The sequence below is a fragment of the Cheilinus undulatus genome, linkage group 17, assembly GCF_018320785.1.
Source record: "Cheilinus undulatus linkage group 17, ASM1832078v1, whole genome shotgun sequence".
Lineage (NCBI taxonomy): Eukaryota > Metazoa > Chordata > Actinopteri > Labriformes > Labridae > Cheilinus > Cheilinus undulatus.
This window is the reverse complement of record NC_054881.1, coordinates 9180737-9206860: the sequence shown is the minus strand read 5'-3', so window position 1 is coordinate 9206860 and position 26124 is coordinate 9180737. Positions and strand designations below refer to the sequence as shown.

At 38.2% G+C, this 26124-nt stretch overlaps 1 protein-coding gene across 2 annotated transcripts in view; it reads right to left on the bottom strand.

Moving 5' to 3' along the window:
• ap3b1a (adaptor related protein complex 3 subunit beta 1a) overlaps positions 1-25525 on the bottom strand; it is a 91485-nt gene extending 65960 nt beyond the window's left edge. Inside the window, exons 1-6 of one of the 2 annotated variants that reach the window (XM_041810989.1) lie at positions 25233-25525; positions 11906-11981; positions 11726-11800; positions 4549-4644; positions 2636-2796; positions 1106-1172 (exon numbers count right to left, since the gene is read on the bottom strand). In XM_041810989.1, coding sequence (XP_041666923.1) covers positions 1106-1172; positions 2636-2796; positions 4549-4644; positions 11726-11800; positions 11906-11981; positions 25233-25360 — 603 coding nt within the window. In that variant the 5' untranslated portion in view covers positions 25361-25525. Of the gene's footprint in view, positions 1-1105; positions 1173-2635; positions 2797-4548; positions 4645-11725; positions 11801-11905; positions 11982-15875; positions 16541-25232 lie in introns of those variants that run through there. The other variant, XM_041810988.1, reaches the window with a different exon arrangement.
• Positions 25526-26124: the final 599 nt, after the last annotated feature.

The window sequence follows — 26124 nt, the reverse complement described above, 5'->3', positions numbered from 1 at the left end:
AATGTCCTCTCTACACAACTTTCTGCTACAAATACAAATCCCAAGCTGAAATAAAACTCATGATCTAACCATGGGTTATTTTCTCAGACTGGTAATCAACTATAATGGGCCTTGCAGCACTCCTTGTGACTAGTAAATTGACTGCTATGTATAAAATTGTGTAGTCCCCATTCACATAAAAGCACGTTCACATTCAGTAACACACTGAGAGATTCTAAAAGCACTTAAACAACTCCAGGCCAACCTCTCATCTCCCCACTCACAGCAAAAAGAGATGGTGATAAAACAGCAAGAAGACCGACCGTTGTTGTGGGACTTCTAAATGCTACACAGTGTCGTTCTAGCATTATAAAAATGCACGGCTTGATAGCTATTTAAGTGTCCGCTGTGTTTGGGCTTCCCACCATTCATCAGCCACTGATAGTGCTTGTGTGTCTGTGTGATGATGGTGCCCTCTCTCTCCGTCCCCAGCCTCACAATGTGAGCTCCAACGGGGTAGAAGTCATCTGTCTTCGTTAGCGTCTGGGGCTAAATATGCTATGCATCTGGTACTGGGCTTTCCATCCCCCCCTTGGCCTGAGCCGCTTTGTTTTGTTTGTATAACAAAAAGGTTTACGCTATGAATACATAATGACAACAAACTGCACATACAAATATAACACACTCTGCATTCTGTGGCCAACGTCTAAATATTTGAAATTGGCATTTAAGGCCCTTTAGTATTCACTGTGACCTCTTCAAATTAATGGGCTGCCTGCTGACTTCTAATGAACCGCCTGCATTGTGTCTGTGACTGCTCTAAACACAGAGTTTTAGAGCCCAACTCATTTACGGTCCATTTTAAGGGAAAAAAAGAGAAGAAGTTGGCCTTTGAGAAAATTAAGCTGACACTAGCATCAGTGCGAAAATTCCTTCCAAATGGACACTTAACAAGGAGCATCTGAAGATGTGCGGGTTTAAGTGGGTGTTAACAAACCGTGGCATTGCTGAATGAGCTGTGGGATGGAGGGCTGAGGGGACAATTGCTTGACTGGGGCGCCCTCCAGTGGTCTGTATGTTTCTGCATGTGTCAAATGTACTGTAGAACCATTCAGGGTGTACTTACTGTGCTTTTGTCTTTCAGTAGCTTCTCTATCACTTCGATCAGCTGCTCTTTCTGGTCCGGATCCAAGCTGAGGACAGAGAGAGACACCGTGGTAATTATTCACATCACATGAAAACTTGATAGACGTACAAATTAAATTATGTCTCCACTGTGTGCTCAGAGTGCAGAATACAGCGACTCAGGTCAGTCAGGTCAGCTCTAGCACTGTAGCCCATGTGAACTTATTTGTTTACTCAATAGAAAGGATGTCAAAGTGTTCAGAGCTATCACGATTCTTAAAATGATACAAGTTCCGTTATTTTAATGATCAACAGTATCATACACACTTTGAAAAATATAGATTTTGAGTCATTTTTAACCCCAGGCTCCCTGCATACAAACAAGAGTGTTTCATTTCTCCTTCGTGCAAATCATAATGATGCAAAACTTATGTTTACATGCATTTTGTACAGGCAAAGGGCAGATGATCTGACCCGAAATTGCACAAATACACTGGCAACTTTTTAGTACCAAACTTTGCTAATATTTTTGGCTAAATTCAAACAGTGTTCAAGACTCTGATTGAAAATTTTTATAATCAAAAACAAGAAACAAACAAATATTGGCTGCTAAGACTTCTATTTTGCTTTTCATTGTATCAATATGGTTTTGTTTATACTGGTATTGTGCTGATGTTTGATACTCTGCCACTGTGACAGCCATACTCTGCTAGAGGAATACATTTAAGACCCCTTGTACTACATTTAACTACCAGGTAAAGTCTTAAATGACCTTCAAGGTGGGGCACTTTCAATTGCACTGGCAGGTTGTCTGCAGAAAGGAGTGGCATCCCAGTTACTCTCATCAACAAATCAATCATTTGATCAGCAGTATTTCATTAAAATATTTACACTTTTAAACCTTCTCTGCAAAATTTCTAAAAGAGTGGCATTAAAAGTTGCAGTGATACGATATTATCTGGCTTACTAACTAACAACAGAGCTAAATATTTGCAAGTATTAAAGTTGTGGTGGTATAAAAAATTTCCCCCTTATAATTGTGATGGGCTTTTTAGGGAGTTATTTACCATTTTCGGTCATTCTAACCAATTCTATTGAGAAAATAATGCCCCAATTGGCTGCATTTGCAAGAGCACTTAAATAAAATGTACTCAAATGAAATGGTGCAAAACAAGCCAAATGCACAGCATTTTAATGTGGTAGATTTTCAGGCATAGTGTTTAGAGAAGTACCACCTCATATCAGCCATGAAATGAAAAGTTCAACTGCTCTATTTAAGCCTAATTTTGCTCATTTCCCTGAACCATGCCAGTCTTAGAAAGACTCAGTCAATATGAGGAAGACAACAGCAGGGAAAAACCTGTTATATAAACATTCGCTTACCTTAACTGATCACTTCACTGCTCAGGAATGAAGCCGTGAGACTTTAAAGCTATCATGTGTCATGTGTAGTCCTGACCCGTGATCAGCTTGGCAGTTCTGCTATTTGTCAAAACCACTCACATTATTTAACTTTTGTAAAGAGATGTACCTGTAGAGCTTCTGGATAGCATGAGCTGATGTCTTCCTCACATACGGGGACAGGTCTGCTGCGGCCTCCTTGATGGCCAGCATCATGATGGGGACGATTATAGGGACCCGGATACTGGACAAAACCCTCAGAGCGCTGGCCCTGATAAACTGGTTTGGGTCCTGTTGCAGAGATACAGAAAAAAGGTAACATCTTCTGTAATTATGCAGAGAGATGTTTCCAACAAATGCAGGACAAAGTTCATACTTTCTATACATAAAATGATAATAAGCTTATTTATATAGCACCTTTCAAGGTCAGTCTAAACAAGCAGGTCTTAAATTTCTTTTTTAACAGAGTCCACTGATCTCAAGCCCAGTGGAAGAGAGTAGTAATGAGATGGCCATAACATTCATATTTCTGAATTCTACCTGCACACCCTGCAATGCACACCTGAGAAGGAGGAAGCTTAGTGTAGCTGATTCATCAGATAATCTGAGAAAGTGTGGACATAATCTGCCGAGTTAGGCCCAGATAAGATGCAGTACCATGGCGGGATGTACAATGTTACTGTCATGATTCTGGCATCTGTATGACCATTTCTGACAACATTAACAGCCAAAATATCAGCCATAAATATCAGCAGTACTTATCATAAAATTGGCACAACGCACAGCTGTGTCATCAGGTATTGATGGTTCCCCAGGGTGCCACAAATTCAGGGAGGCCCAGACTGTTAATTTTCTCCCTCCTCAGCTTTGCTTGGTTCAGTCTCTATTTGCACTGGAAACACTTGGTGTTTTTTTACAATAAAGTGAAATGAGTTTGGAAATATCAGCATATTATCAGCAAGAATCCAATAGTATGCATCCCTATTATATTGGTATTAGATGCCTTTTCAAATGTAATGAACTCTCTCGTCAAGTCAGGGCTTTTACTGCAGAAAAATGGTAAAAAGGGACAGAAAAAGCTTATAGTGAGCTTATAGAAAAAGCTTATAGTGAATCATGACACATTTTTGTATTTAAGAGAAGCCCCTAAAAATATGTTTGGTGTGCAGATGAGAATGTTTTTTTGCATGAGGAAGTATTGCATGCAGACATGAAACTCTTATGAGAAATCTGGCTTCAGGGATGGCAAAAGACCATTAAGCTCTTATGAGATAAAGTTGCAGGAACTTTTGGGCACAAATGCAATACGTTCTAGCGACCTTGTGATATTTTCTTGGGCACACAGCTTCAGCAGAAGGCCAAAATCAGTCTGGTTCTGCACAAGGTTTCTTCCTGTTACAGTAAGTTTATCTTTACTTCACTATTGTGCCTTAAGGAAAATGTAGGTTTGCTGTAAATATTTGTACAACCATGCATTATTACTTAAACTATACAACAACTCCAATTACTGTAACGTGTTTCAAAGATGCTATTTGTATGGAGATGGTGTGCCTTGAGATTTTGGCTTGATGTTAGGTGTGCCTTAAGCAAAAAGGTAGAAAACCACAGGATTAATGTTGAGTCTTATTGGGTTGGGAGGACTTAACTAACATAATAAAATGCATGGTCTTGATCTGCTTTTTCAGTAAAGTGATTCGAGATAAAATTTGTTTTGAAATGGTGCTTTACAAAAACAGATTGATTAGTTACATTTCTGGTGCTCACATAATTTCCATCTGCATTTTAAACTGTTGTATGTCCATGTCCTCTTAGGGACTCCGTACACTTCGTATTCACTCAAACTAAACTAAACTAAAATATACAAAACATGTAATAGCTGCCATATAGCGATTATAAGCAACTTTACACAAGTGGTATAGGCACTACAACAACACCAGTTGTATAAATATCAAAAGACATACGAAGAATCTCACCAGTCAATACAAAGCAAGACAAATATCTGTACTAAAACATTTTAAAATAAGGTTATAAAATAAGTTTTACCTTGAGGGCACGCTGGAAAGTGCTGATAGAAAGCAAAGCCAGGTCCTGCTGCTCCTCTGCGTACCTCACCAGGTACACATACACCAGCTTCTTAAGCTGCAAAGGACAATTACATCAAACAGCAATCAAGTCAAACAGCTGGGGAGGAAAATTACAGCAGCACATGGGGAAAACAATCTGTGAAACCAGCTGTGTTCTCAAACTTTTATGTGACAGGACGGCCTGCTTGTTTTTACCTGGAAAAGAAGACAAAAGACTGCAGCTAAAAAAAGGAATAAAACAAGCAATGATAAAGGAAACAACGGGGAGAGTCTAGTCTGCGCTCTTCTGCGGGAAATTTGAGTTTATTTTTTCAAGGGGTGGAAAAAGAGTTGGTATAGAAAGTTTTCCCGCAGCAGACTTCATGCCATGTTGTTACAGGCAGAGAAAGTTATGATTTTTTTTTTGTTCCTTTCAGAAATTGCCATTGAATTTTTCCCTTTCATCTTCTGTTTTGGCTTCTACACTTCTTCTTTCATCACAGGAAAGCCTGACACAACATTTGTGCTGCTTTCTGACAAATTTAACCAGAGGCCAAAGGTTGCACCTCTGCTCATTCACAAAAGCTATTCTTATTTGAACAATTACCACAGCTGATTTCTTCCCATAAGGCCACACATTTCAGCATAATAAAAAGGAATCAAAGCAGTTATGAGAAACGATGGCAGACTTCATGAACTATATTTATAAATCAACTTAAGAGCTGGTTTAAGGTCGAGGTCAGGGGTAATAAAACATTTTAGGTACAATCCTCAGAGCTTAATTAGTAATCAGCACCATGCCTCCTAATGCAGTGAGTATCGACCTGCAGCAGTGCTCCACAGTTCTCAATCATCGTTCTGGTCATTACTGCTGGAATTAACGACATTACTCACGATAAAAGGAGACACCACCCATCTGGCCTTTAAAGGGCAATCCAGGTATTAGAAACCTGCGCCTTATTTTAACATATTTTGGGTTTAAAATGACCTGTAGCTTTCAAGTGTGGTTCCTCTTGACAGCAAAAGCAGCAAAACAGGCTGCAAACATAAATCCCTGCAGTCAAATAAAACTCATGTCTCTTTAAAGTGTTGATTTGGCCACCATAGACAGGCTCTGATTTTAATTTTAACTAACAACATTAGTGAAACTATCTTCGCCAAGACAGAATTTCCTTGTTGAGCCAAAGACTTTCTAATAATTTTTCAAGAAAAAGCTGTTTTATCATTTTGTTCAAAGCCACCAGACTCCACGGGTAAAAGCAGCAACTGTTTATCAACCCATGCTTTTGGTGCTTTAAGTAGTTTGTTTTGATCCAACACAGTGTGTCTATCACAATATCAAAAATAAACTAATGAACTGGGGTAGCGTTAGACAAATGAAATCCTTGTTCTGCAATTTAAAATTACAGTATTTGTGAATGGAGTCTTGTGGCTTTTAAGAAAGTAGAATAATTACGGTTTCTGCTTTCAAAGGACCATCTCACTCCATAATGCAAAGCACATGTCTGTTAGGATCCCATCTTTAATGATGCCCGATTCAAAATTATTAGGGCTAGGTGCCAGTAGAGCATCAGTGGTTAACAATGCTGACTGTGGTATAGGAGATTGGGGGTTCAAATCCCAGTCAGAGCACAAGTATCCAGTATAGACCCTTGGGCAAGGTCCTCAATGTGAGGAACACCTGTCCCTGATGTAAGTCGCTTTGGATAAAAGCGTCTGCTGAATTCCATAGTAAATTGTAAACTGTAGAGCACAGTTGATAGAACAGGCCTCACATACTTAGGTTATAGTGTTCAACGCACGAAGTGTGGGAACGATTCCCAGTCTCAGCTCATGTTTGGTGCATGTCTTCTAGGGCTGGTAATTAATTGCCCAGCCCTAGAAGACATGCACCAAACATGCCCATTAATTAGATTAAATTGCAATATCGCCTGCTGCAATTTTCAAAATCTCAAATATTTCCATATTTCCTTTCTTTGACCCGAAATTTGTGTCAAAATACCAGTTTTAAACTTTTTTTGCAACAGAGATGTTATTCATGACATATCATGCAATCATTCAGGTGCCATTTTTTAGAATAGTGTACAAAAAAATCCTACCTTCTTCAGTTTTATGCGTTTTTCTTATTGAATATAAGAATGACAAACACCCTGTAATGCAATAATTCATATCAAATCTGCAATACAAGTCAAAATCATCAGAATCAGACTCTTCTTAAGAATTGTTCAAACCTTGTTTGGGAATAAAAGAAAGTTAAGGAATAATTGCATATCAAATTGCAATTGCATTAAATGGGAAAAAAATAGCAATTAGATTATTTTCCAAAATCATTCAGCCCTAATGTCTTCTCCCACTCGCTCCCCATATTTCCTTTCATTGGCTGGCCTATCAAATAAAGGCAAAATGCCCCAAAAATAATCTTTCTAAAAGAAAAATTTCCATGATTTTGGTTGATTAATAGGTCGATTAATCAAACCAAAGTAACATGGCCATTGTCCATTGCAGCCTCTACTCATGCCACCTGTTTTATTCATCAGTCAGCACATATTGTTTAAGTCCCTTTACCATCTCAACAAAATGTGCATTTAAACATTAGTGTCTGTTACAGACAGAGAGCATAAGAGAGAGTTACAGAGATGTCTCAATCCTGAAAGGCTTTCTTTACATCCTGACCTGCAGACTTATTTTGAGGTTATTTCTGTAAATGCACATTGCATGCTCTTTGGGCAGCAATTACAAAGTACAAAGTATGGACTGGAATGAAGTCGTATTAATAGCTATCACAAAAAAATAAGACAAAAACAATCATTTCAGGTTATTTTGCATATTACTCTTAATATTTATTGTGCAGTGATCACAGATATCACAATTATAGATGCATGCTAGTCAAACTGGAGTCAGCTGTTATTTCAAATAATGAAGCTCAGTGTTAGTTCATGCAGGACACGATAGCCATACGCCCAGCTGTGATCAGCCAACAGTCAGCTGATCCCAGTTATCGCCTCCCGGCTCCCACAGCCAATCACAGCTCTTTCTCTCAACACAGCGGTGTATTTTATGACGTACTTCTCACTGATCCCTGGTTGCATTAATGTTGATGCACCACGCTGCTCCGCTGCTGCTGCTGGCAAAGCTTAACCTCCTCCACCCCAGCCTCCTCCTTTATAGCATAAAGCATAGTGCAGCCTGATATTCAGATTCACGCTGCTATGGATTAAATGCTTTTGAACTAATTTTATTGTATTCAATATGCATTGTTATTAATGCATCTATCCATATGGGGGTTTCTAGCTATGTGCTCCCTGGAAAGTCAAAGCATCCTGCCTGAAAAACCCAGGGAGCCTCTTTAGAGCAGAGCCTTATCTGCCAAATAAAACTGTGTATCCATTTTCTATTCAAATGGTTAAATGTATGACGAGAGTGTTCCTGACTGAAATAGGTTTAAAAAATTATTGAGCTGAAAAAACTTAATGTACATTTTTAAGTCCTATTAGACCAGTGTTTCTTAACTGGGTCCAGACCCAAAAGTGAGTCAAAGAGTAGTATCAGTTCAAATTCATGCCAGTCTATGTTGTACAGAGTCCTACATGGACCTAGATCTACACATTTAATGTCACTTAGCTTTCCAGCAATAAAGTGTAAGTTAAGGGATTTATTTAAGTTTCCATCTTATTTATCTCTTTTACTCATGATAAGTAAAAAGGATTGAAAAGTTTTAAAATTTAGGCATGATTTCTGACTACTAAGATAATGCAATGAGGACACTGTCACTGATTACACTGACCTGGAGGTAACATGCCCTTTGTTTTTTTTGACGACCAATAAATTGGTCAGTGTGTAGGTGTAATTCCAGTCAATTACAGGCTGACAAGTCCAGTCTGATCCTGTCAGTCATAAAAAATATCCTCATATTGAACTGTTCTGATCAAGCGAATTTTCCCATGACCAATTTCCATCAATACACAAATTGAAAATGTATTTTTATTTCCCCTAAATCTCTGTAATCAACAACCTCTATGTAGGTTTATGTGGTTGTTTGGGTATCGGCTATCTCTTAGAGCCTTAAGCTGCCGCAAGCTAAAGAAAGACAGTGGTACTGACTGAGTGACACAACAAGGGGATCATTTCGGAAGCTGTATCTTTCAAAGGACCTGGCCTTTGCAGCCAGTGTAGACTGCCAAGGTTGATCTGAAATGAGACAGTCTGGCCTACAGAGGAATCCTATTTTTTGTCTTTTTTATACCGTTTCCATGTGCAGGACTTTTTAGTGGTTGTAGTGCTTTAATTTTTAATAAAAGTTTATAAAAATACACTCACTTTAAAGCCTATTTAAGTCACAGCACACACATTTAGGTCTGAATTGTGGTATTACAAGCAGCATAAGTGATTCCAGTAAACAGAGTTTGCTATACTAAATCACGTAGCATTTTCAACTACATGCATGTCCTCCTACTGTTCTTCAAAATAGAGTGGATCAATGTCAGCCATTTTTAGTGCAATATGCTGTGAGTGAGGGAAATGTTGGCGAGGTGGGAGCAGAAACCGAGCGAGAGAGAAACTTGCGCTACTTTAGCAGCTGGTGTATCTGAGGCAGGAGAGAGAAGACGTGACTGTGGGCTCTCTACCGCCAATTACCTCCGCCCACCTGCTCCCCTACCCTGCCATGAGCTCCTTCTGCTGCATGCCTTACACACAGCGACCGGCTTCAGGCCCCCCGCTCACATGCTGCCCCTCACGCTACCTGATTATTCTGCTGCTGCTAATCAATATTCACCGGCTCTAGGTACGGGAACCCCTCTCGAGCTGTTGCTTAGTGTTTGGTCAGGCACTGGAATAGTCTGAAAAGAAGTCTGTTATGGCTCACACATCACATGGTTTAACTGTTTTTTTACACACAGACTACTATTCTACTTTTAACTCTTGCTGCATCAGCTACTGTGTCCAAGTCTCTGTCTTACTTTATTCAGCAAGGTATTTGCTTGCAGTCATCTTGCACATTCCTGCACAGCTGTACAGATCTTTTCACATTGCTTTTGTGCATATTTTGTTCTTATATGCAACATATATTGTTCGTCACAATATGTTTTTATAGTTTTATATAATATTATTTATGATATTTTTTAACAGTAAGATTAAATACTATTTTTATCCTACAATTGTGTCCATTGTTTTACACAACACAGAGGGATTTTAGGTGTGTACATCTACATTTAACATGCAAAGAGGTTGGATTAAGTTGCTTTTAAGAGCCAGGTGTGTCTGCAGGCTGGTGCGTTGGTATTTACACAGCAGATTTAAGTTCTTGCTCTTAGACAGATTACACTCAAGTCATCTGCTTTGTTCATTGTGACAATAAGCACACAGAACATAGACAGGACACTATTCGAAGTATTTTGTTGGTATACTGAAGTTGTGTTTTTCTTATGTATTCCCACAACATCAGAAATGATCAAAATAGACACTGTGAAGGTTTCTGCATGAAACACAAACTTCATTAAATATACAGACAGAATTGGACAGGGCCTAATAAACTTGATTCTTGTTCAATAATGAAAAATGCTGTTTTTTATGACAAAAAAGCAATATCAAAAATGAAATAAAGAATGATCTAATCAAGGGCTGAATGATTTGGGAAAATTATCTAATTGCGATGTTTCCCCCAATATCGCAATTGTGATTTGATATGCGATTATTATTTAAGTACCTCATCTTGTGTAATTTCCAACAAACACAAGCAATAAATCATTCTATATAAAAACCAACACAACATCAGATAAAACTAGGGCTGAACAATTTTGAAAAAACATCTAAATTAATTGGGATGATTTTGACTCGTATTGCAAATTAGACATGAATTATTATATTGAAGGGAATGAAAACTTATGTTATCCATATATTTAATCAGAAAATGTACAAAAATGATGAAAGTAGGATTTTTTTTGTTGACAATTCTAAACAAAATGGGTCTTGAATGACTGCAACATATGTAAATCATAACATCTCTGCTACAAAAAAAGTTTCAAACAGGTATTTTGACTCAAATTCCAGGTTAGAAAGAAATATCGCAACTTCTGGGATTTGAAAATTGCAGCAGGCCATATTGCAATTTGAACTAATATTCGATTAATCGCCCAGCCCTAATCTTATCCCGTCACAGTTATCCCTACAGCCTGTATTATCTGAATAAAACTGGAGTCACTGCTCACAACAAACCTATCTGCAAAAAAGAAAACATTTTTCATAGCCTTTACTGGTAAAACAGGACCAATATGACTTATTTGAGAGAGGTGGGACTACTAGTTGAAGGGTCATCCTGGTCTCTATCCTGGTTTAGAAACTGCTGTTATGGTAACAAGTAACATGAGAACTTTTCATGCTTGCACAAAACTCCTGAAAATGCCTTGAGTTAACCTGGGTAAGCTGCATGTGTAAATATAAACAGCTGAGTTTTTTTTTACCCTGACTTTATGCTGAAATTTCCCTGCTGTGAGGGACAAGAGTGAACAAGCAAGTGAAATTTCTGGGAAAGTTAACCTCACGTTTGCATGTTTGAAAAAGGCTTATCAGCTGTTAAGGGACAGTTTAGGCATTTCATGCAGCAACTAAAGAAAAAGATCTTCCTTCCCAAAATGTGCTTTAAACATGAAAAGCTGAATTTGTCAAGCAGTAAAACTTCCCCCAAAACAATAACAGAAGCCAAACTACAATTGGAAACTCTGAAAAATGGCGTTGAATTGTTCAAAGCTGGAATCTCTGGTCCAAAGAAAAAAGGATTTTGGTTCAGGAAGTGTTGAAAGTTCCCAATGAGTTCAAAATCTGACTCTGCTGGAGGCTTCTTATAATAACTTTATCTACAAAATGTAGATGGGTAGACTGTGCCATAATACTCCTATAGTTATGGGTTTGAGTGTTATTCAATGTTAAGTTTGTCTCTTCTAAACTGAACTAAACATTTAAATTAACCCAAAGACATTCACTTGAAGACCAGCTCAATGAACCTTCTGTTGTTCCATATGAGGAAGCATCCTTTGTAACGTCACACAGAATAATCACATGCTTAGTCACACAAATTAAATGACTCTTACATTCCAGCTCTTAAACTGACAAATGTATTTAAGATGTTCTTTTCTGTAATAAATTTAAAAATAAAATCATACCTCAATGTTCTTGCTTGCAACATTCTTCACGACAGCAGGAAACAGCTCAGAGGCATTTTTTCCTTTGGCAATCAGCTGAAACATATAAAACAATAAAACAAATCTCATCACTAACATCAAATTCCCAAAATCGGAAGTAATACATACTGATGCTACTAACAGTTCCCATGATGCACTCACCCCAACGACCCTTTTCATGGCCTCCAGTTTGAGCGACTCCTTGTTGCTTTCCAACATCTCTTTAAGGTCTTCATTTCTAGGACAGAAATTATTTACTGTTACTTATTTTATACACTTATAAATAATGTCATTTACACTCTAACTATAAGTGTCAGCATTATGGAGGGCATGGTGAGCACTGCTGACATGACTTGACTAATCCATTTCAAGAACTGGAGCTTGACCAAAGGCTGTGTGAAAGCTGCATGTATGCAGCATCTGTGTCTGCTTCACAGATTACAGGCTACACATGGAGGTTCACATCAGCTCCTATAGACCAAACAATTCCGTACAACGTTAGACCTCATGTGTAGATAGACACCGACAAAACGGTGAAAATGTCAGCCTCACCAGTTCTACTTAATTTGCACTCACATGACAACAATGTTCATTCTTTGGTTAATGCTATGACACACTGTCATCATCAGCTGTTTGGCTAACACACAAAGGGTGTCATGACACAAGATTTTTAAACTTCCATATGACACTAGAACAGTGTTGACACTTCAGGAAAAGCAGAGATCTTAGGCATTTTCAATTACCATAAATGGCAAATTAACTCCAGGCTTATTGTATAAATTGTAAAAATACATGAGCAACATTTCAGTAACAGAGTCTGCTGATGTATTTGGGCTGTTTAGACATTACTGCATACTCTGCTTTCTGTCTGTTTTGAAGAGATGCCAATAAATTCTGGTCTGTTAAATTCTTTTATGTTAGATTGCTTTGCTTTGTGTAAGAAATATGGATGATTGTAACTTTTTTAACACTTCAGCAATACCAATATTATGGGTCATTAAAATAACGGAGGTTATATTGGTTTAAAACATGTGGGATCAAAAATGTATCAAAAACACTGTTAATCTTAAAATACACATTGAGATAGTTGAAGTCCACATGGAAATCATGCAACATTCAGTGTGATAAAAAACATAAGAGGGTATTCAGACAAAGCATAAATCCTACTTACTTTTGTTAGCCAATGACTTGATTGATCATCAGTGCTTAATTTGAAAGCTTTGTGCTAGGGATATACAATATTGAAATTTTTGCCATATGCAAATATTTGCAGATTAATTTCCACCGATATGAATACTGATACTGATATTCAAATATGTATTTCAGACCTAAAACATCAGTCCTTTGAACACATTTTAATGTTTAAGGATGAACAAAGAAACAAACTTGAGTGCTTGAGTTAAAATGCTTGAGACCTTAACTGGTGTAGGTCTGCTGATCCAGCCTCTAACTTTTACAAACCCATTAGTACAAATGGCAAAAATTTATCAGCGATTTATGCTGATATTCACAGCCAAAAAATCTGTTTTAAATATCGGCAGGAATGTTGATATCTCCCAATACCAATAATTGCCTTTTAAAGCTAGTATCTCCCGATACTGATATAAGGCTGATAACATTGTGCAAAAAACAAACAAACATCAAATTTAAAGTTTTAATTGTTCAAATCAATATAAAATAGCCCCACACAAAGGTTTTCTTATGAAGAGACCTTTGCATGAACTATTCATCAGTGTATTATCATGATTTCAGTTAGATCGAGTTAATTTTGGCAACTTCAAAGCAGACAGAGCCTCGCACCCCCCCCCCCCCCCCCCGAAATCCCTGGTGCACCCCAAAGGGGGTCCTAGACCCCAGGTTGGAAACCAATGGCTTATATGATGAAGACAGGATATTTATACCTCTGTCACACCTTGTCTGCAACATGAATGCATAGGTGAGACAGTGGGGCAGAAGCTTTTATTTTATAGGTTTGAGAACAAAACATTGTTAGGTTTTATGCTCATTAGGAAGATGGATAATTAACAGTCAGCAATTTATGAAAAAGGGGTGAATTTAAAAAAACCCATAAACCTCTTCCTACTCTTTTCTGGATATGTAAACCGAATCACCGAGAGTTTGACAATCAAGCGTTATGCTTTCTTTTTTAGTATAACATTTATTTCTGTTCCACTACTTTGCTTTCTTTTCACATGTTCAAAATAAAAAATAATAATTTAATTGAAAATTGCTGCACGTCTGATCTGCCAACAGATAGCAACAGAGGTGTTAAAGAGGTGACATGGTGACAATGCCTTACTTTGGGGGCACAAATGGCCTTCAAGTTAGGTCACACCTTGAGTTCAAGTCCAGCCTGCGGCTCCTTTCACTTCTCCCCAATTTGTCATTCCTATTTCCGTCTCTATCCACTGCCCTTCCCTCTGACATAGTCATAAAAATCCCAAAAATGGCTCAAGGACTAGGGCTGACAGCTTCAATTTGATTGGTCGATTAATTGATTGAAAAGCTTTAGTTCGACCTGGTCAGCGAATCCCCCCCGCCCCAAAGATGCAGTTCTAGGCATTACAGGTAGAGAAGTACACAAAGCTGCGCAGAGTGGGATATTTTCTGATATTATACAGCACTAACGCTCAGAAACAACACATCAACTCGTCACAAAGTTGCAGGCTGTTTGTATTGAAGTGCCGCTGCTGACTGTCTCTGCTCTGCCCCCCCTCACTGCATCAACTCCCACAGTCAGTTTAATTCACCTGTCGGCAAATAGGCTGCGTAGTATCATCTCCTTTTTTTAATCCCCTTAAAGTGTTCACCTAAGTGTTAGCTTCTCTTACAGTCACACAGAAAGGAGAGGTGATAAAATGTGATGTGTGCTGGTCATAAAGTCCCAACGAGCGAACTTTTCTCCTCTCACCTCCGTAAAAAAATGCTGCAGATCAAGATTTAATATTTTAAATAAAAAAAGGTTAATATTTGGGATTAAAATTCAAAATTATGATTGTGATTATAATTAAAAATATGATGTAAAAAGTCAAAACCATAACTTTAGGTCATAACTGTGAGACGCAAACTAGAAAATACAACATGAAAACACAAATTTCTTTTAACACATTCCCGACTTATATCAAATTATTTTCACTCTTTACTCTTTCTAATTCCTATGACTTAACAAGGATATCTCAAATCATCAAGGTTAAGTTTGCATTGTTATACTGGAGGACATCTGCAGACCTCATACTGGTGGGCCAGTTATAATTAAATATGATATGATCTGGTGGGCTGGTTTAAGCCTCCAGGCCTTGAGTCTGACACCCCTGGCCTGGGGGTAAAGTTGTGCCTTAGGTATATGGGGCTGTATGTAGCCCAGGTTCAAGTCCAGTCTGCTACTCTTTTCCCCTATGTCTCACCCTTTCTAGAAATAAAGGCATAAAAAGCCCCAAAACACATTACATAAAAAAATAATAATTTACCCTAAAGCCTGATTTAAACCAGGGTCACCTGCTTTGTGGACAACAGCCTCTGTATGTGGGGCCTGTGGACAAAACCACTAGGTGACTGGTGCTCCATCCTATACCTCACTTACAAAGTATATCAATATATTAAAAACTATATTTCCCAGCCGTACCTGAATATTTTTGTATATGAAGTTTGTATTTATATATATTGCCTCTTCTGTTTCTTCAACGCTCCAACAGTGTGACATCACAGACTGAGACATCAGTGTTACGCCACTGCAGACACACTGTGTCAGGACAAAGGTGTAATAATGACAGAATTTTGTTGTGGAATTCTAATGGGGGTTTCAATTCTATCCATTCATCATTGTAGGGTTAAAGTTAGAAGGAAAGACCATGAGCAATAAATGCCAGCTAAAATAATAAATTCATTTGACAAGCTAGCCTGTATTATACTGTATTTTTAAAGCTCAAGTAACCTAGAGTGGTGTGATTTTAATAATAATGATAATAAGCAACAACTAATTGATAATCTAGGTGGCAAATACTTCTCCTAGCAATAAACAACCATATTTATAATTTATATTTTAACAAAAGCAGCTTATGTCAAAGAATAAAGGACATCATTTACTGTTGGTCACCATCAGAGTGCTGTGGTTAACCCTACTACAGATCAGTACCCATTTTTCTGTCCCTCCTTTGAGTTATTCTTGGTTTGTGTGAGGGCCTGTTCTTCCTGACTGAGCCCCGTCCTCAGACTGAGCTGTAAGTTCTCAGCAGACACCAGCGCCGTCCTCATGGCTCCCACCGCCTCCGAGCGCAGAGCAGACAAACCACTATCCATACTGCCTGTCCTCCACAGCTGTCCAATGAAACACTCCTTCTGTGAGTGCGTGTCTTAAAAGCGTCCACAAACCCCACTGTCTGAAGTAACTCCAGGGTGAAACAGAGCTGCAGTAGTAACTTTCCTTCAGGCTGTGTCCCTCTCGGCTTTATTTACAGTGGTCTTCTCCCCTCGTTCTTGCTCATAACTGTCAGATCTGGAGAGAGTGGAAAAACGGCGCACGCTCTGCTGGCTTCTTGCCTGTCATTCACTTCTCCCTTCCTCTTCTCTTGGGCAGAAAAAGTCACAAGATGCCCCGTCAGCTCTCTAACAACAAGTCATACTCATACTTCAGTGGAGGGGGACAACTCAGACGACACTTCTCCACTTCCACGTTCCTCTTGAAACTTCTTCTCGGTCAGTTGTGGTTGACTCTTGCTAAGTTGTCGCTTCTCTCTTCTCAAAAACGTGGACTTTTCTCTCTTCTGTAGTTTCCATCTCACCTGCTGGGCGTCTGTGTGTGTGACTCTGTGTCTGTGTGACTGTGGTCACTTCCCTCTAGGGGGAAAAAGGAGGGCCTTATCTACACTGGTGGGTAAACACTGCATTACTTTTCATCACCTCCACTGTGACTGCACAATAATCTACTTAAGCAGAGAGCAAATACTCTGCCAAGTTTAGCCAACAGGACAGACCCACATCAAAGATAACAGCAGCAAACTGAATGTCAGGAAATACCCGTTAACATGAATGTTACACAGAGATTTTTGGACAGCACATAATTAACCCACTACAGCTTTTTCAGTGAGAATGACTACAGTCACTTTAACAAGCTTGTAAATTTATTGGACCATAAGCACACTGTTTGTTTAGGTAAACCATAGTTATATTAGGTCTTTCACAGTTAATCTTGCAGCTGAGGCAACCACCAATACCTGGTGGTACATTTGTACATTTTGCTGATGTGCAATGATAAGTAAATGTGCTGATGTGGAGCCCTAGTGCTGGGCAATTAATCGATTTTCAGTTTCAATCATGATTTTAGCTTCATAAAACAGGATAATCTTGATCAAACAATTACTGTGCCACTTGCAGTTCTGCCAGTAGGATTTGTCATGTGGTGAAATTTTTAACATTTGTTGTTATAGTTTACTTTGGCCATAATAGTTATTTATTTGTTGAATAATTGTAAATATCTATCATTAATCTGAGACATTCATTTGCATTTATTGCATTTTTCAACTTGTTAATTGGTCTAAGTTCAGTGAGTGCATGTGTTGCAGATGTTGTAAAATCAACAAGTAATTGTGTTCTGTAATCGTGATCTCAATACCAATCAAAATAATTGTGATTATAATTTTTCCATGAGTGAGCAGCCCTATTAGACCGAGTGTATCGTCAGAAATGTTCATATTTGCTGATGACGATATTTAGTTTATTAGGCTATAGAGATGTAAATGTATTGTTAATTTTGTGGTGTTTTGGTGACAGAAGCATCTCAATACCACTGTGGACATGTGACAGTCTGAAACCACAGGACTTCAGGCCAAAAAGTGTAGTATTTATGCGGAGCAGAGCGCAGGGAAACAGGAACTACAGTTACCATCATCACTTGTTTACCAATCATGTTTGCACTCCATTTGCCGGCTTAACCCAACATGGTGAAAATGGCTGATGTTAAGTTTTTGAGATTATGGAGGCTCCAATGACTTTTAAAGGGGACATAATATGCACAAAATCACTTTAGCAGGCTTTCCTAACAAAATATGTGCCCCTGGCCTTTCCACAATCCCCTCAAGTACCAGAAAAATCCACTCCCCCCTCTCTTTCTCAGTCTTTCAGAAAATGTGTGCTAAAACAAGCCATTTTCAGATTTTCCCCTCATGATCTCATGTGGGGAGTTAGCACCGCCCCCAGGTTTGGCTGGTCCTCCCCACTTGGGGGAAAGTTCTGCCCTCCTGCAGCTGAGAGGATGATCAGAGGAGCCACATCCATTTCCTGAGAGGGGTGGAGTCAGTGACAAACTTCACAGGCATGTTTTGGGGACCTGAGACCAATATAAACTTGTCTTAAAAGGGTAAAATATGTCCCTCTGAATCTGACGAGTGGAAGCATTTTGGTTTCCTGATGTCAAGAAATGAAAAAGAGAGAAAAAGATGGCGGGCAAGTAAAAAACAATACAGAGACACTGCCAGACTTCAGAGACACAATTGATGGTGTAACATAAGGAGCCACTTGGCAAATCACCACCACAAAAAGATCTGCAAAGATCGGAGGAAGTGAATCTGGCCAGGCCAAAAGACTCTCAAGGAAGCGTTCACAATCCCACTTCCCCACATCAGTGTGTGTGAACGGTGAAGGTACTAGAAGGTTGGTAAACATGTTGGAGCCAAATGGCATATTTGTTGTCTTTGGGGTTTTTTGACACTGCAATAAATACCGTACAGGGGACAATCCCAGCAAAAGGACAAAGTGACGTAGTGGGCATGTGCAGTGGTAAGTATACTTTGTAACCTGAGCTCAACAGGTAGGGACAGTTGTTGGTTACTAACAGAGGAGCCAGTTGATGAATCAAACTCAAGCTGAAGCCACTCGGGATGAGAACGAAGAAAACCCTACAGTGGTTCATTTCTCTTCTTTGATTAAGGAAATGCTGTCCAGTTCTGGTTTGAAAAACTACCACTACAGCTGCATCAGTTCAAATCACTTTAATGGCAGTAGCCATTTTTTTACTGGCAACTAAACCACACCCACTGCTACTGCCTCATTCTCCTAAAATGATGCTGATTCTCAAAAAAGTGTCAGATTGGAGCTGTGCAAGATGGATTAACCTGATCTCAAACATGGACATGTGGCTCCTTTCCTGCATATCCCTCCCCACTCTCTCTTTCTTTTCCCAGTTTCTTACACTAACTACTGTCCTAGCTTTAAGATGAAGGTGCAAAAGCCTTTTACTGTGATATGATGATAATTGAATAAAATATAACAATTTTCAGAAATTATTACCAAATATCAGTACATTTTCTGAGTCTCTGGCTGAAATATGATCCCCTTCTTTATGTAGGATGAAAGAGCATCTTGTTACCAACAGCTTATATTTCAAAACCAATCTGAAAATAATGTTTACGATCCAAACACTCACTTTCATGCAGCTCAAATCACACAACAAATCCATACAACCAAACCACTCAGCCACTGTGAAATACCTCCTCAGTCACAGATAATAAATTAGTCACATGTTTCCATGCCTGCGTGGCACAGAGCGCTCAGTCACAGTGAGGAGAAGTCTATAAGAGCACAAACATGTAGGAATGTTGCTGAGCAGTTTTAGATAACAAAACACAACTCAATTTATCACAAACAGCCCTTCATTTGTTCTCAGAAAAGCTGGGTCAGTTTTAATTTGGCGAATATGAAGCACAGAAACATGGAAAGGATAGAGTATGAGTGCTAGCTACAATAATAAAAGATACTTGTACTGTGAATTGTGTCAGACAGACACACAGAGGCATCATTCATTCATCCTTATTTTCTCTCTCTCGACTTCCAGATATAGTGTTAAAGTAGGCAGACATACAACCTCGCCATGCCTAACTGGGAAGATGGTCATGTGAGGCAGATTAGATGGTCACTTTAGGATACTAAGCAAGACTTAATTCAGAAAAAGTGACAAAAGTGGCTTAATAGTGCAGCAAAGAAAACACAGAACACAGTGAGAATCTGAAGTGTAACCTGAGATTTCAGGAGAGCATTTTCCTTTGAATGAATTAACACACAAAAGCCAAAAGTGAGCGCAAAAAAACCACCAAAGCAGATCTAATGTGATTAATTATTCCTAGATCTGCACTAGCAGGGCTGGTGTGGCACGCTCATCACACTCTCAGAGTATGAAACCACAGTGACATAGGCTGCTTAAACACTAGCTTTGCAGGAAATTACTAAATGCAAAGGATCTGTATACTAATGATTTGCTGCCCTCTAGTGGCAGATTTAGAGGATGAGTCTAAAACACGACCAGAGCAGGCAGGCAGTTTAGTTCCAGTTTACTAAAAGGTTGATGAAATGCAACTTTAAAGAGCTAAGAGGGCACGTTAAAGTAGAAGAAGAACAAAATTTCATTAATAAAACAGAATAAGCATCTACTACAAACACATGCCAAAAGTCTGGATATGATAACAAAAAATACAAAACAGAGGCACAAAAGCAACACATTTTGCACAGAATTCCCTGAATGCTACATGAAGGTTTTTTTTTTCTTTATTCAGGAGAAACAATTTGCAAGAAAAGTTGTCATAATACTAATATTTTCAAATTTCAATATGTTACAAGTAATGATTAAAATACACAAATACCTCACTTCCTGTACCTGTCTTATGAAACAGATGTATTGTTTTCTGTACTTCACATGAGAATGCAAAATAATAAAGATGGCCTTGTTTTATAAATAGGAATACAGGATATCAAATTTTGGCAAGATACCATTTAAAAATCCATTTTAGCCAATACCTGATTTTGATACCTACGTATAAACATAGTTTGGACCCACAACTTCAGTCCTTAAATCACACTTTGAGGAAGTGTGATTTCTTTGTAATGATAAGAGTCATCCATCTGGATATTTTCCCCAAATGATGCCAGATGGGATGGGAAAGTTTGGGTCATTCACAGGCTTAAAATACAAAAAATGTACAGTTTGACAGTTATTGTGTGCCAAAATTCAACGGCAACTAAGTTAAAAAATATGTCATAAAAGTATGACATTTCTGAACGAGGATTGGCATTGCATCATAAAATAAATAAAAAGTTATAGGTGCATTTTTTAGTTGAGGCTCTCCCCTGTCAAACTGGACAAATGGCCCCATCTTGTGACTGTAATTTTCAGCATATTATTGGTTGTAAATATCAGCAGTAATTTTTATATCTCCCAATACCAGGATAATTAACTTAATATTGAGAAATTCAAATTTAATCCCATATTTTGACTTTTTAAACCCATGATTTAAAGTTCTATCTCATATTTTGACTTTCTAGATTCATATCTTAAATTTTAAGTAATATGTCTAAACTTTTAAACTCAAAATTTTGTTTTTTATCTCATATTTTGACCTTTTAGCTTCACAGTCTTGAATCCAAGCACATGATTTTGGACTTTATCTCATATTTTGACTTTTAAACTCATGTTTTTTACTTTCTATCTCATATTTTTCCCTACTGACAACATTATTTTGACTTTGGATTTTGTGTCCTGACCTTTTGAACTAATATTTGGACTTCTTTCTCAGAATTTGAGCCTTTAAACATATCATTTTTTTCTTTTTCAAAACAGTCTTAAAATCACATATCAGTTTTTCTTCCCCTTATTTAGTTACCTGTGAAAAGGCTTACAGATTATGGTTAAATGTTTACCCTGTTGGGCCTTCGGGTTAGATCTAAATTCAGATTTTGGCCCCTGCTGTGACTGAATTTGACATCACTGCTCTAGATAGAAGTTAAAACTTGGAAAGAACTCAGCTACCAGGTGTAGCTTTCTCATGCGTCCTCTTTCTTATTTGAATTCTAGTGATAAGGCCTCTGACAGTCTAACCCTCCTGCACAGAGGCATGGGTATTATCACATCAACATGCTATGTAAACATTAGCTCAAGGCTATATTATGTTATAATGAAACAAGAGCATGATCAAATAGTATTTGTAGTGTGTAGATCCAGAGAATTTTAACCATGGGATTGCAACACCTTCAAAAAAGTATTAAGATCAGTCTTTTATAAAGCAGCTTACTGTTTATCCTGTTCTAAATCCTCTCAAAATGAGATATATTCTGTCTGCCTGAGTACAGACATGTGGGCTCCATTCAAAATCAAGCCAAAGTGTCATTTCTTCCAACTTTCTGAGGGAATTTACTTGTGTCTCTGCTTGAGTCTCTCTGAAGTGGTTAAAGATGTGTTTCCTTGAAGACTCGAGTTGTTCAGTCAAAATATGACCTTAGCCGAAGCTCTTTGTCACAAGCTTGAAAGCATGCACTCTTTAGTTCAAACCGTGAAAGAGGTTTTTATGATGGTGTCTTGAATGCAACTACAGCAGGCCTGCTCAGCTCTTCATTGCAACGCAATACTGAATAACTGCAGGTAAATTTGTGCCAATTTTTCATTCTTTTCGAGGCTTTCGAGGCTTTTGAGAAAATTTTAACACATTTAAATCATCAAAAATAAAGCTTTCAATCAAGATAGCGTTTTGCTGACACATTTCTTGACAAATTGTTGTGTGTGTAACAAAAGAAAAAAAAACACTTCACTCCAGGCAAATAAGCAGCTCAAGGAAATATTACTTTTTTTCTCCCCAAATATGAGCCCCTCTCAATATCATTGTAGGAAGAATACAAGTGCTCAGTTTATGAAGGTTCTTAGTCATACAGATCAGAGTAGTTCAACTTTGACTATTATTTTGCAAATACTGTGCTTTGGCTTTTTTTTAACATACTATACTAACATACTAACATACAGTATTTTGACCTGTTCTTGACTTTAAACAGTGAACATGGTTTAGTAAACCTGATCTCCCTTGTAAACAGAAGCATTATGTAAACAGAGAGGCATAAACACACAAAGGTTAAACAGAACATAGGGCAAAATATGGAAAAGCAACTGAGGTCGACTATGTTTGTAATACAAACCAATCTAATTGATTTTAATGATGACCATATTATCAAAACTTCAAACTTTTTGAAGCTACACTTTTTACAAAACAAGCAGTGTTTCCTATAAAATCTCATGTGTTAATACACACAGTGGCTTGTCACATCTTGTCTCATTCTTTAATTTATCTTTTTGGGTTTTTTTCTGCTATGCTTTATAAAAATGCTCAAATAAACAAAATAAACAGATAACTCATGTGTGGAGGCTTACTATTGATGACACAGGGTATCACAACAATCACCCAAAGCTGTGGCTGCAAAGCTGCGTCAGCAACTAGCGGGTGCAGAAAAATACTAAAACAACAGCATAAGAAGCTTCAGGTTTAATAGAAGCAGTGATACCACCACTGGTGCATTCACAGGATGGACCACAGGATGGCTCCCCCACTCTCACACATATCTCTGCTGTTGATGGCAATTATATACTGTATGGTTAAAAAGAAAAGAAAGGAGAAATGTTCTACAAATATTCATGGGTGGTTGTAAAGATACATGAGTGGCCTCCCTGAAAATCATTTATGTGTGGAAAACGGTGCACAGGACCCACCAAAAATCACAGGTTTACTCCTGCATAATGTCTAATTTGCCAACTTCTCAGTACCAAAATGTTGCCAGTGTTGATGGGAAATTTGTGCTGGAGTCTCCCTGCAATTTTCCTGATTAAAAAAAACACACTAAATACTGGGTGCCTGTGACTTCTTTTTTTGTATTATTTGTTTTGGGGCTTTTTTGCCTTAGCTAGAGATAGACAAGACAGTGGGTAGAGCCACAGGCTAGACTTAAACCGTGGCAGCCCACCTACACAGAGTGTGACCAAACCATAGGCCATCTGCACCCCCAGGCTTCTATTTTAGTTGCCATGTATTCCAGCCCGATATTGATACAGTCTAATTTTCACTTGAGGAATGAATTCACCAAAACTTCACTCTTGTAAGCTGTTTAAACTTTGCAAAGCACTGAAGATGGTTGGTGGATTCAAAGCAGGTCAATTGCCCCAACTGGTGCCTCAGTGTCGGAGAAAATGCAGCAAAAATGCCCTTTTCGATGCCCATTTGTTGATAACCATTACAAGGTGCCTGTCTGTAAGAAGACCATATTTGTCAGAGTGCCCTCTATGGTGCCTTCTAAAAGAACAAAATGTGAAAAGTGCCCACTTTGGCATCCAGTGAGTAGACAGAATTTGAACAAGTGACCTATAATGTGCTTTCTAAATGAGCAAAATTTGACAAAGTGCCCTCTATGGTGCCCTGTAGATAGACAAAATTTAACAAAGTGTCCTTTTGGATGCCTTTATGGTTGATAACCATTATGAGGTGACCTTTTTGGTACCCTGTAGTAGAATAAATTTGACACAGTGATCTCCAAGACGCCTTCTGAATGGACAGAATTTGACAAATCGTCCTGTTTGGATTCCTGTAAGTTGACAAAATGTGACAAAGAGCCTTTTTGGATACCTTTGAGGCTGATAACCATTATGAGGGGACCTCTTTGGTGCCCTGTAATAGACAAAATTTGACAAAGTGGCCTTTAAGATGCCTTCTGAATGAATAAAACTTGACATAGAGACCTCTAAGGTGCCCTGTAAGAAGATAAAATGTGGCAAAGTGCCCTTTTGGATGCTCTGTAAGTAGACAAAATTTGTCAGTGTCCCCTCTTTTGCACATGTCCAGTGTCACAGAAAATGCAATAAATTGTCATGAGCGCATCTTCACTGACATCATTGTTGTTTGCATCTTTGTGAAATAAATGGTTAATAACCTATAAATCCTCTGCTGTTTTATTACAGTGGCAGTTTTTATCGGTAATAAAAATGGTTAACAAGTAACAAGAGTTTATTGGTATTTAACTAAAATATGTTAGTTTTTTTTGTTTTTGTTTTTTGCAACGGCATCCCACCACATACAGCAGGTGTCCTTTAAATCATTTTCTCCCCCACCCCTCAAACATCTTAAGTCAGCCACTGGGCTTGGGCTGGAGTGAAAGTAATATTTTTCTTTTGTTTGCAAACTCTGAATAATATCTGCCAAGATGTGTCACGATATTGTTACAAAAAAAGAAAAAATGGAAACTGACAAGCCTTAACTCTGAATTATTCAGTATGACGTAATAATAAAGTCCACAGAAAGCCTGCTATAGTAAATATGACGCCATCATGACCTCCACTACAATCTGAATCAATGAGTGCACGCGGCATAGTTTGTGAACTGTGGCCTTTCAGCACTGGTTTAAGTCCATATTGACGTTGCAAATGCTTTTGAGAATTTTACACAGTGTGCACGAGTTTGCCTGACAACCTTAATTACCACTAAACGTACACTTTACTCGAAAACAACTTTCATATTTCGCAGTAAACAGCTAACAGTCAGTCGCCATCACTAACTAGCTTGTTGATGATGCTGGGACTTATTGGACTCCTGTCAAGTCAGCTGAAGTAGAAGTTAGCTGCATAGTTCATTAATTACTCACTTCACCTTCATAAATAACAGACGCAACAGAAGTGGACCCTTATGCTGGGCTAGCTTACTTTTTAAAGTCAGCGCTGAATAGTCCAAAGGAAGCCCCGGTGTTGGAGGAGGTCGGGGTGTTCTCCTGACCCGCTTCGACGCCAGCCTCTGCTCCTCCTTGGTCGTTGTACAAGACGGCTGACGACATGCTTTATTTAAAACACGTTTACTTTTATTCTGCTACCCTTTCGACTTAAAAACTGTTCATTAAGTTTGATATTTCACTACTGTAACGTAGCGTTTAAAGTTCTTGCAGAACCAAACTTCTCCGAGATTTCAACTAACTTTTTCCACGCAGTAGCGGAAGTGTGAGCTGGACAAGTTGGTGTCACATGACAAGTTAGTGAGACATAGATCCATGCGTTCTAGAAAATGCACCTACAACTGTTCCAATAGAAAGTCTCGAGTCCACTTTCAGATCTATGCTGAAACTGGCCTGAGCCGTTGTGTTGTCATGGTGACAACGGCACTATGGTTCTTTTCAGAAAGAAAGATGGCGATTAAAGAATGTATACTTGTCAACCAATCCAAGGCAGAACAACAAAAAAACTTCACACTCAACGTAATAATAACAATGTATTTGTGGATAGTAGATTGTTCGAGTGAATAATATTCGGTCATAACACGAAAAAATTAGTAAGTTGCATCAAACAGTCACCTTGTTAACAATACGTTACCGTCTACAATGAGGTACAATTTTTTATGATTTAAAAAATACATCTAATACATCATGACACTGGAAAATTATTTTGATTAAAGTAATATTATCAATAACCAATCAATAACAATGGCCATCAAATTCTGACTATGTAAAATGGGCAAAGTTAAATAAACAAAAGGTTTTTTTTTTAATTACAATTCTACTACTACTACTACTAATAATAATAATAATAATAATAATAATAATAATGA